This window comes from Pelobates fuscus, chromosome 8 (genome assembly GCF_036172605.1).
Source record: "Pelobates fuscus isolate aPelFus1 chromosome 8, aPelFus1.pri, whole genome shotgun sequence".
Classification (NCBI taxonomy): domain Eukaryota; kingdom Metazoa; phylum Chordata; class Amphibia; order Anura; family Pelobatidae; genus Pelobates; species Pelobates fuscus.
In genome coordinates, this window is record NC_086324.1 from 141,329,146 (window position 1) to 141,341,323 (window position 12,178).

General features: G+C 44.1%; 1 protein-coding gene across 2 annotated transcripts in view; it reads left to right on the forward strand.

Annotated features, from left to right (window-relative positions):
- Positions 1 to 2,611: 2,611 nt before the first annotated feature.
- The window catches only part of BAIAP2L1 (BAR/IMD domain containing adaptor protein 2 like 1), a 133,959-nt gene continuing 124,392 nt past the window's right edge, over positions 2,612 to 12,178 (forward strand). Inside the window, exon 1 of one of the 2 annotated variants that reach the window (XM_063430370.1) lies at positions 2,612 to 3,076. In XM_063430370.1, coding sequence (XP_063286440.1) covers positions 3,026 to 3,076 — 51 coding nt within the window. In that variant the 5' untranslated portion in view covers positions 2,612 to 3,025. The remainder of the gene's footprint in view (positions 3,077 to 12,178) is intronic. The other variant, XM_063430369.1, reaches the window with a different exon arrangement.

Sequence of the window (12,178 nt, forward strand, 5' to 3'; positions counted from 1 at the left end):
ATGTTATATTGGTTTCACTGGTAAAAATAAATAATTGAAATGGGTATATATTTGTTTTTTGTTAAGTTGCCTAATAATTATGCACAGTAATAGTCACCTGCACACACAGATATCCCCCTAAAATAGCTATAACTAAAAACAAACTAAAAACTGCTTCCAAAAATATTCAGCTTTGATATTAATGAGTTTTTTGGGTTCATTGAGAACATGGTTGTTGTTCAATAATAAAATTAATCCTCAAAAATACAACTTGCCTAATAATTCTGCACTCCCTGTATAAAGGAATCTTCCAGGAACAGAAACAGACGCGTTTCGACTGGGAAGTCTTTCTCAATGTAAAACAATGCTTCCTTAAACAAGCTCACACTCTGCATGCACCACACACACACACACTACATTCAGTATACACACTCTGTACTCACTACATTCAGTATATACAGGTGATACTCGAAAAATTAGAATATTTTGCAAAAGTTCATTTATTTCAGTAATGCGACGTAAAAGGGGAAACTAATATATGAGAGAGACGCATTACATGCAAAGCAAGATAGTTCAAGCCGTGATTTGTCCTAAGTGCGATGATTATGGCTTACAGCTCATGAAAACCCCAAATCCACAATCTCAGTAAATTAGAATATTACATGCAATCATTAAAACAAGGAGTGTACATAGAACAATATCAGACCTCTGAAAAGTATAAGCATGCATATGGACTCAGTACTTGGCTTGGGCCCCTTTTGCAGCAATTACTGCCTCAATGAGGCGTGGCATGGAAGCTATCAGCCTTTGGCACTGTGAGGTGTTATGGAAGACCAGGATGCTTCAATAGCGGCCTTCAGCTCTTCTGCATTGTTGGGTCTCATGTCTCATTTTTCTCTTGGCAATGCCCCATAGATTCTCTATGGGGTTCAGGTAGACGGCTGCGTTTACCCTGGACTTAATGAAGCACAGTGGACCAACACCAGCAGATGACATGGCTCCCCAAATCAACACAGACTGTGGAAACTTCACACTGGACTTTAGGCATCTTGCAGTGTGTGCCTCCCAATTCTTTCGCCAGACTCTGGGTCCTTGGTTTCCAAATGAGATGCAAAAGTTGCTCTCATCAGAAAAGAGGACTTTGGACCACTGAGCAACAGACCAGGTCTGTTTTTCTTTAGCCCACGTAAGACGCTTCTGACGTTGTATGTTGTTCAGGAGCGGCTTGACAAGAGAAATACGACATCTGAAGCCCATGTTCAGGGTCCGTCTGTGTGTGGTGGCTCTTGATGACTCCAGCCTCAGTCCACTCCTTGTGAAAGTCCCCAACACTTTGGGCCTTTTCCTGACTATCCTCTCCAGGCTGCGGTCATCCCTCCTGCTTGTGCACCTTTTTCTTCAACATAACTTTCTATTAATGTGCTTTGATACAGCACTTTGGGAACATCCAACTTCCTTCGCAATTACCTTTTGAGGCTTTCCCTCCTTATAGAGGGTGTCAATGATGGTTTTCTGCACAACTGTCAGGTCAGCAGTCTTCCCCATGATTGTGATTCCTACTGTACCAGACTGAGAGACCATTTAAAGGCTCAGAAACCCTTTGCAGGTGTTATGGCTTACTTAGCTGATTAGAGTGGGGACACTGTGAGCCTAGAATATTGCACCTTTTCACAATATTCTAATTTACTGAGATTGTGGATTTGGGGTTTTCACGAGCTGTAAGCCATAATCATCACACTTATGACAAATCACGGCTTGAACTATCTTGCTTTGCAAGTAATGCGTCTATCTCATATATTAGTTTCCCCTTTTACGTTGCATTACTGAAATAAATTAACTTTTGCACGATTATTCTAATTTTTCAAGTATCACCTGTACACTCTGCACTCACTACAAACACACTCCATTCACTATACACACTCTGCACTCACTACACATATACTGCATTCACTATACACTCACTACATACACTCTGCATTCACTGTACACACCTAACTCCACTACACAAAGAACTCTTCATCTAATACATACAAACATTTATTAGATCTGCATTCACTATACACACTGCATCCATGACACACATACCACATCCACTACACACATTCTACATCCACTATACACACACCACACTCAGTATACACACACTTGATCCTTGTGTGCAGATTAAGGTTAGGCGCTGTGGGAGGACTCTGGGGGTAGGACCTGTGGATGGACCCAGGGGCCCTAAAATTTCTGATGGCAGCCCTGAATTGAGCTTTCACCTCTTTCTCAGGTGGAGCTCTCTCCTATCTCTCTCAAGTCACTCTAAAATTTGAGCTGCATCCTATCTCTCTATTTTCCTCAGGTTGAGCTCCTCCTATCACAACCTCAGGTGGAGCTCTCGCCTATCTTTCTCAGGTTGAGCTGCCACCTCTCTCTTTCTCTCAGGTGGAGCTCGCTCCTGTCTCTCTGAGGTTGAGTTCCCTCCTATCTCTCTCAGGTGGAGCTCCCTCCTATCTCTCTCTCAGGTCAAGGTCCCTCCTCCCTCTCTCAGGTGGAGCTCCCTCCTATCTCTCTCTCAGGTCAAGGTCCCTCCTCCCTCTCTCAGGTGGAGCTCCCTCCTATCTCTCTCTCTCAGGTGGAGCTCCCTCCTATCTCTCCCAGGTTGAGCTTCCTCCACCCTCCTGCAGGTTCAGTCCGTCCTCTCTCCCAGTGTCAGTGCTGCCCTTCCCACCGCCTCCCCCTCCAGTCCACGCAGGTGCGATCCTCCCCGGGTCCTGCTGCTGATCTCAGCGGCCCCACCTTCTTCTCCCTGCCGGTCCCACAAGTTTTGACAGTTGGGTGTATGCTCCGGGGAGAGCCCGCACTGAGCGCACTGAGCCTGGGCTGGACTTTACAGGATACCGGCAGCACCGGGACCGGGAGATAAGCTGGGAGAGACTGGTAGCAGTTCCAGCCGGGGATAGAGCGGTGCCAGGACCTTAACCAGCCGGGGAGAGAGCGGTGCCAGGACCGGGATAAGCCTGGGAGAGAGTTCTTGCTTTTGTGGCTGTGGCCGGTAATCGCCATGTCCCGGGACCCGGAGTCAGTGGCCAGGATCACCGAGAACACGTATAAGGTAAACCAGATCATTCCTTCCTGTCTGGCTGCTGTGTGTCCATAGAATTCCATCGATGGAACGCTGAGATACAATGTAACCCCTGATTAAACAGCACTGGGAGATTACAAGCTCATTAAACAACACTGCTTTATGAGATTACTGTACCAGCTTTTTAAATGACACAATCACAAGCTGTGATTACACAAGGTGTGCTAGATGTTTATATAGGGGTAATGATGGTTACTGGCGAAGTATTAAATTATGGGGGTTTCATAGTTTAGAAATCAGGGTACCCAAGAGCAATAGTTGGGTGCTGGTGACATGGAAATTATAGTTTTTGTCACAATTTCATAGGAGCTGTTTTCAAAGTAACAATAGGTGGCATCAAAGAGTAGGGATATAGGTGGCACTAGCTTTCTCCTACTCAGCTGCTCAGCAAACCACTTCAGAGGAACCAATAGAACCCTCATACAGTGGTGACAGAATTATTAGTAGTCCTAATTACTTTTGTCTACTTTTAAGAACCAGAAGTGGTAGACTGTTTATATTTGTGTGTTAAAATTCAGAAATCTGACTTTTGAATGATTGGTAATATTAAGGCCTTTGCTTTTAATGACACTGTGTTAGTAGATCTATTAATGCCACACCAAAGCAATATCATCATGTAGTCTTGTGTGTTTCATGCATAATTTTACTGGAATATTTTTGAAAACTTTTTTTCAAATGGTTACTAGCTGTTTTATTTGTGTAGTGACTGAATGTGACACATGGCGTAAGGAATATGGGAGCAATGGATGAGCCTTTTTTTTTTTTTTAACATAAAGTTTCTCTACCTCGTTTGACTAAAGAGATGAGATTACTTGAGTGGTATAGGCAACCTTCAGCACTCCAGATGTTGTGGACTACATCTCCCATGATGCTTTGCCAGGATTATGGCTGTTAGAGCATGATGGTAGATGTAGTTCACAACATCTGCAGTGCTGAAAGTTGCCAACCCCTGCTATACTGATAGCCTGTTCACTGTGCATGTTTAATCTCAATGAGTAAAGAAAAATAGACATCCATATTTCTAATTTGACACTGTTCTTGCATTTTGTTTTTTAATCATATGTAAAATTCGAGATATAACGAGATATAGATTACCACTTTTTTTTCTTAATGAAATCAGAAAATATTCTTTGCTTTGTAAGTTACATCTTGCAATGTTTTACTTGAACGTCCTATTTGTTAATATTAAATTTGTCACATATTATACATAGTTGTTTTTATAGCAGACCTTTTTGAGTGTTAAAATTGGTCAACGATACATTGTCTTTGACACACCTCTGGCGGAGAAAAATTTTAAGCAGAGTATATTTTAATATATATATATATATATATATGTGTGTGTGTGTGTGTGTGTGTGTGTGTGTGTGTGTATGTCTACGTGGGAGTTCAAAGAGAAAGCTACATTTTACACGAAGTCTGCAAGATCCCTATGTAAAAATATCTGACTTCTGTTTGTTTTTCCTAGCTTAACGCCTTTTGTAAACTTATTCATCAAATAGCCCAAATACAGAGGCTTGCTGCTGTTTGTGTGCATTTGATTGCAAGCTCTGATAAGCAAATCTCCCTTCTGTTTGTACACTTTTTTTTATTATTATTATTATTTTTTTAATATAAGTTAAGTGCACATGCACTTAAATGAAAAATAAATAAATAAAAACCAACATATTATTTAATGTTGAGAAACCGGTGTGTAAACCAAAACACGGCCTAGTACCCAGCAAACAGTGGCTGCTGGCATCACCTGCTTTTTACAGGCTATTATTTTTATTTTAAATTCATCATACTTATACTAGTTCTGGGACTTCAATAAACCCTTCCAGTGAGTCAGCTATACCTTCTGTTACTATAGATCTTAACTCTTTATTTATTTTTGTTTGTTTCTGTATGTGCATGTGGAAGGTATATTTAAATTATATTGTGACCCGGTAGAATGCAGATTTGCAAGTTTACATTTACTTTTATGAGACTCGCCTTCAAAGTAATTTTAGGGTAATACATCCCAAATGGATTGACTGCCAGCGCCTGTCATAATTAGTTGTTTAACTCTCTCAATGTTGCACTCAGTAGCATATTTGAGTGCTGTGTCCTATGATTGCATGAATAATTTTTATTTTTTTTGTGCTTTTTGCAGTTTGTCATTGTGACAGAATAACAGACTGTGTTGTTTTTCTGTTATTGGATAGCTTAATGTTTACTACTAGCATTGTCCCCGGGTAATAATTTGTTGTCTGATCACTAGTGATGTGACTCTCCAAAGTGGAGAGATCTGTCTCTAAGTTTGGAGAGCTATTTAAACCCTCCCACATTCAGACATTGCTTAGGTAAAGGACTCTCTTATGCTTCATGTTAGATGTCTATGCCAGCAGGACTAAGTATGACCCAATTTAATATTTTTGTATGCGCTTTTAAAATAATGTAATATTGTGTGTGGGGGGGCGGAGCCTGGCAGCCATCCTGTACAGACGCCCAGGGCTGCCATCAGAAATTTTGGGGCCCCTGACAAAGCACAAGGTCTGGGCCCCCCCTCCCTCCCGGGCCCGCCCACGCCCTACCTAGTCCGTTGACAATGATGCAGGACTGAATGTGGTGTGTATGGTGGAAGTAAATTAGAATGTGTGTAATGGATGTAGTGTTTGTGTGTATTAGATACTGTTTGTGCAGTGAATGCAGAGTGTGTGTTTGTGTAGCGGATGCAGTGTGTATAGTGAACATAGAGTGTGTTTGAGTAGTGGATGTAGTGTGTGTTTGTGTAGTTGATGTAGTGTTTGTATGTACTATATGAAATGTGTTTAGTGGATGCACTGTCTGTAGTGGATGTAGTGTGTGTATTAGACGCAGTGTCTGTGTATAGTGAATGCAGAGTGTTTCAATTTATGGTGGATGTGAATACAGGATGTTTGTGTAGTGGATGCTGTGTGTACAGTTAATGCAGAGTGTATGTTAGTGTAGTGAATGCAGAGTGTGTGTCAGTATAGTGAATGCAGAGTGTGTGTCAGTATAGTGAATGCAGAGTGTGTGTCAGTATAGTGAATGCAGAGTGTGTGTCAGTATAGTGAATGCAGAGTGTGTGTCAGTATAGTGAATTCAGAGTGTGTGCATAGTTTAGTGAATGCAGAGTGTGTGTTAGTGTGTAATAAATGCAGAGTGTGTGTTAGTGTGTAATAAATGCAGAGTGTGTGTTAGGGTGTAATAAATGCAGAGTGTGTGTTAGGGTGTAATAAATGCAGAGTGTGTGTTAGGGTGTAATAAATGCAGAGTGTGTGTTAGGGTGTAATAAATGCAGAGTGTGTGTTAGGGTGTAATAAATGCAGAGTGTGTGTTAGGGTGTAATAAATGCAGAGTGTGTGTTAGGGTGTAATAAATGCAGAGTGTGTGTTAGGGTGTAATAAATGCAGAGTGTGTGTTAGGGTGTAATAAATGCAGAGTGTGTGTTAGGGTGTAATAAATGCAGAGTGTGTGTTAGGGTGTAATAAATGCAGAGTGTGTGTTAGGGTGTAATAAATGCAGAGTGTGTGTTAGGGTGTAATAAATGCAGAGTGTGTGTTAGGGTGTAATAAATGCAGAGTGTGTGTTAGGGTGTAATAAATGCAGAGTGTGTGTTAGGGTGTAATAAATGCAGAGTGTGTGTTAGGGTGTAATAAATGCAGAGTGTGTGTTAGGGTGTAATAAATGCAGAGTGTGTGTTAGGGTGTAATAAATGCAGAGTGTGTGTTAGGGTGTAATAAATGCAGAGTGTGTGTTAGGGTGTAATGAATGCAGAGTGTGTGTTAGGGTGTAATGAATGTAGTGTGTGTAAATTTGTAGTGAATGCAGAGTGTGTGTTAGTGTAGTGAATGCAGAGTGTGTGTCAGTATAGTGGATGCAGTGAGTGTGTTAGTGTGTAGTGTATGCAGAGTGCATGTTGTATTAGTGAATGCAGTGTGTGTATTGTATTAGTGAATGCAGTGTGTGTATTGTATTAGTGAATGCAGTGTGTGTATTGTATTAGTGTATGCAGTGTGTGTGTGTTAGTGTATGCAGTGTGTGTGTGTTAGTGTATGCAGTGTGTGTGTGTTAGTGTATGCAGTGTGTGTGTGTTGTATTCGTGTTTGCAGAGTGTGTTGTGTCAGTGTTTGCAGAGTGTGTTGTGTCAGTGTTTGCAGAGTGTGTGTTGTGTCAGTGTTTGCAGAGTGTGTGTTGTGTCAGTGTTTGCAGAGTGTGTGTTGTGTCAGTGTTTGCAGAGTGTGTGTTGTGTCAGTGTATGCAGAGTGTGTGTTGTGTCAGTGTATGCAGAGTGTGTGTTGTGTCAGTGTATGCAGAGTGTGTTGTGTCAGTGTATGCAGAGTGTGTTGTGTCAGTGTATGCAGAGTGTGTTGTGTCAGTGTATGCAGAGTGTGTTGTGTCAGTGTATGCAGAGTGTGTTGTGTCAGTGTATGCAGAGTGTGTTGTTTCAGTGTATGCAGAGTGTGTGTTGTGTCAGTGTATGCAGAGTGTGTGTTGTGTCAGTGTATGCAGAGTGTGTGTTGTGTCAGTGTATGCAGAGTGTGTGTTGTGTCAGTGTATGCAGAGTGTGTGTTGTGTCAGTGTATGCAGTGTGTGTGTGCAGGGCCGTCTTTAATAACGACTGGACCCTGGGCAAGCGCTTGCTTGGGCCCCCTGGGCCCTGCCGCCGTCGCCCCTCACTCCCTGGTATGCAATCACGGCATCCATCCCAATGCAGTGGCGGCATTAAATAGAATGAATTTTATTGGGACACCCATTTGCAAGATTGGACTAAAGGTAGAACCCCATCTGTCGTGCAACTCCAACAATGCTTTGACAGGTGGGGCTCTACCAATTTCCCATGCTTGCAGGGTTGTATTTAGCACTGTTTTGTGTGTTTGAATGTAAGCATGTGTTTGTATGAAGTATGTTTGTGTTAATGTGTTTGTATGTGGTACTGGAGTTTGAATGCAAGTGTGCATTTATGTGTAGTGTTTGTTTATGAATGTAGGAGTGTGCTTGTATGTAGTGTTGAAGTTTGAATGGAGGGGTGTATTTGTATATAAAGCTGCGGCTCAGATGCACAGGTACATACTCTGACACACAAGCAGATACACAGATACATACACTGACTACATACAGATAAGCAGGCACATACACTGACAGACATACTGACACACAGGTACATATATATTGACACACACAGACACATACACTGGTAGACGTACTGACAGACACACACAGGCTCATATACAGACATACTGACACACACACTGATCAACATACTGACACACATACACTGACAGAAATACTGACACCCACACACAGGCACATACACTGACCGAGATACTGACACACACACACACACACACACACACACACACTGACACCCATATACACTGAGAAATACTGACACACATCCAGGCACATATACTGACACACAGACACATACAGAGACTGACGCATGCACATGCACTGACAGACATACTGACACACACACATAGACATACTGACACACACACAAATATTTTGACACACAGATAGACCTACTGACACACACAGATATATTGACACACAGACAAACAGACATACTGACACACAGACAAACAGACATATACAGACACACAGACAGATATACTGACACACAGACAAACAGACATATACAGACAGATATATTGACACACAGACAAACAGACATACTGACACACAGACATACTGACACACAGACATACTGACACACAGACATACTGACACACAGACATACTGACACACATGTAAAATGTACATTTTTAAACCCACCCTCCAGTTTCCTACCTTTTGCTGGAGGGTGGATTCCCTGGGGTCCAGTGTGGTGCCTGAGGATGATGGGAGTGAGGATCCCCCATCCTCACTCCCTCCCAGCCGGCTGCCGGAAAGCAAGGGGCCCGGTCGAGGGGGGAAAGAGCGCCCGACCGGGCCCCTGCTGATACAAGCCCTCCGGGTGGCCCTAAGTGCATGGGCCACCCGGTGGGACTAAGAGGAAGGGGGAAAAATGTTTACATAATTTTTATTTTTTATTTTAATTAAATGGTTTCTCCCCCCTCCCTGCTTACCTTGTCCAGGGAGGGGGGAGATTCCATGATCCCTGGTGGTCCGGTGGGGGGCCCCCCGGCTCCCCTTTACCGCAGAGGGGGCCCAGGCAGCACACAGCCTCTCTTCTCTCCTCTGTTCCAATAACTCTCGCGAGACCCGCGGAGCGTTGCCATGGCAACCGGGTCTCGCGAGAGTTATTACAAGAGAGAAGAAGCTGTGTGCTGCCTGGGCCCCCTCTGCGGTAACAGGGAGCCGGGGGCCCGCGGCTGCACACATAGATAGCGATATTCACTATCTATGTGTGCAGGGAGGGAAAGTGGGGCCCAGGACTGCCAGAGCAGTCCGGGCCCCCCAGGGCCGCCGGGCCCGTGACAACCGTCATGGTTGTCACCCCCTGATGGCGGCCCTGCAGACGCCATCTAAACTTGCTCTCCCATAACCAGGAACAATCCGTTGATTATCCCCAACACCAAGCACCATCCAGCAGAGAAAAATAGCCAGTGTTGATCAGCGTTCCCTACCGCATCGATTGATGCCTTTTTTCCAACCACCCAAGCAGCATAGGCAACGGCGCAAATCCGCGGCCTACCGCGCATCGCCAATCCAGGGCCTGGAGGCCTATCTTGACGGAAGCCTACTCGGGTACCAAGCACCCAACTTGAACCCGGATACCACGAGTATGGGCCGCCGATCAAACAAACCCACGGCAAGCGCGACCACACAAGCCAGGGACATTGGCGAGATGTGGCTCCGACCGGCGCAAACCGAAACGGCGCGCACCACACACCGCTCGCCTATCAGGCAAACATCCGAACCTGACCACGAGGAGCCGACTACAAATATGACTCCCCCGGCAGACTGCATACTGCCACACGAGGCCCAGGATAACTTGGCCCCCACGACTAAAGGCGACCTGAAAACACTCTGGACCAACATACAACAACTGCTGGCGGCTGATGTCGCTATGGTCAAAAAGGACATACAATCAGTCACGGAGAGAGTGGGTACAGTGGAAGCTGATCTCACCACCATCCATGACACAGTGTCCACCCTCCAGGAATCGATGCAACGCCTACAGGCAGAACAGCATGTACTCGCCGGCCAAATTATGTCATTGGAAGACAAACAACGCCGGAATCACATCAAAATCCGGGGCATCCCAAACGCAGTCACGACTGAGGAACTGCCGCAGTATGTAAGGCGACTACTCACAACACTGCTAGCCACAAAAAAAATAACCCCGGACGGGATTTACAGAGTGACCAGCTCTACCCGCATACCACCCAACATGCCTAGGGATGTTATCCTGCGCCTGGCGACAACATCAGACAAAATTCAAACAATGAACGCAATAAAAGGCAAAACTCCTCTGGCCTTTGAGGGCTCTCAGCTCTCCTTTTTCCAGGATGTCACAAGAGCCACACTATTAAGGCGAAAGACATTCGACCCTGTGACAACGACCCTGCGGAAGGCCGGCATCGCTTACAGGTGGGGAAACACGGGCGCACTACTTGTCCACCACAACGGGACAGCACACCACCTCACAACCCCAACCGGAGCGCCCACCTTCCTGCGGGCACTGGGACTACAACCCCCACAACTCACCTCCATGACCGCGAGCCAACCAGACAGCTGGGAGCAGGACGACGGCTCCATCCACGACCAGCAAACAACCAAGTCACCGATGCCTACCACCTGACCCCGAACAGGGACTGAAACCAGGGGCACTATTTATTGCAGTGCGGGGACTGCACATGTGAGGACCTGATACCCGTGAGAGAGAAGGGGCAACCCCCACTAACCCCTCACACCCGTGACTATGTCCCCATATCAATGACACCTCTGCGTCTCCCTGGGTTTCCTCACATTATTTTCTCTAGTTCTCATCTTTTTTTTTTTCATGTTTTTCATGTTTTGTTGTACTGTATATGAGCCTCAGCACTCCCATGCTTTTATTCTTTCGTTACCTAAAATGTTAATTCATATGTAAAGGTTGGGAGCGATATTATCCTCTCCGCACATGTCACTGAGGCACACTTATACTACAACCACACAATAGAAAGATTGCAGGCGCTTACTGTTTAACCTCGCCACTCCGCCCACCCCCCGTCATCCCCAGGGTTACAGGGGACACACAAGATGCCGCACAAGGTACATAGCATTCCGGAACCACTGCCACACTAGACAGATCACAAAAATCCACTGAGTTCCACTAGCGAGTACACACAGGCATCCAAACCCACATACCTGCACTACCCTGAAATACAGTCACATCACTCACATACCTGGAGTATCCCAAGGGGAGTACAAATGCACACTACGAGACCAACCACAACCCTATCCACCCTGGGCATGTCAATAAACCTTTTGCTAAAAGAAAATGTGCTTAAAAATTGAAATATGATCGTTAATACATGTACCTGCTTGCTCCTATCTTGCAATTATTTTACAACTATGCTCTGAACTGTATCCTGTAAATATGCAATACCAAGCACAAAAAATAAAGAATTAAAAAAAATAAATAAATAAATAAATAAAAAATATTGTGTGTGTGTTTTTTTATTTTTTTTATTTTTTTTTTTAACGTTCACTGAAAATATTAAATCCTTTGACCATCTTGGCCAAAAAATATAAAATCTTCTGCTACCACCTTTTCTTTCCAGCAGAACTCAGGCAAACTCTGAGTCTATACATTGTCAACTGGTGAAACACATTTTTTTAAAACCTTTTTGACACCCTTGCGGTTTTTAAACATATTTGTGCAAAACCTTTTAAGATTTTATTTATTCCGCGTTCTAAAGTTATTTTCTTTTCATTTTATAACCTGGTTTTTAATGTGGTGAGTTTTTTTTTTTTTTTTAGGTTTGTCATTAAAATCTATAACTGTCCACCGTACACATATTCGTGGTAGCAGACTTCACCCTGCATGACCTGTCTTAAATCACGATGAATAAATCATATAATGCAACCTCTGTTTGTCACCACGAGTCCTCAGAGGTCCTGACGCTAGGTATACAGGCACCAATTTGCATTAATGTG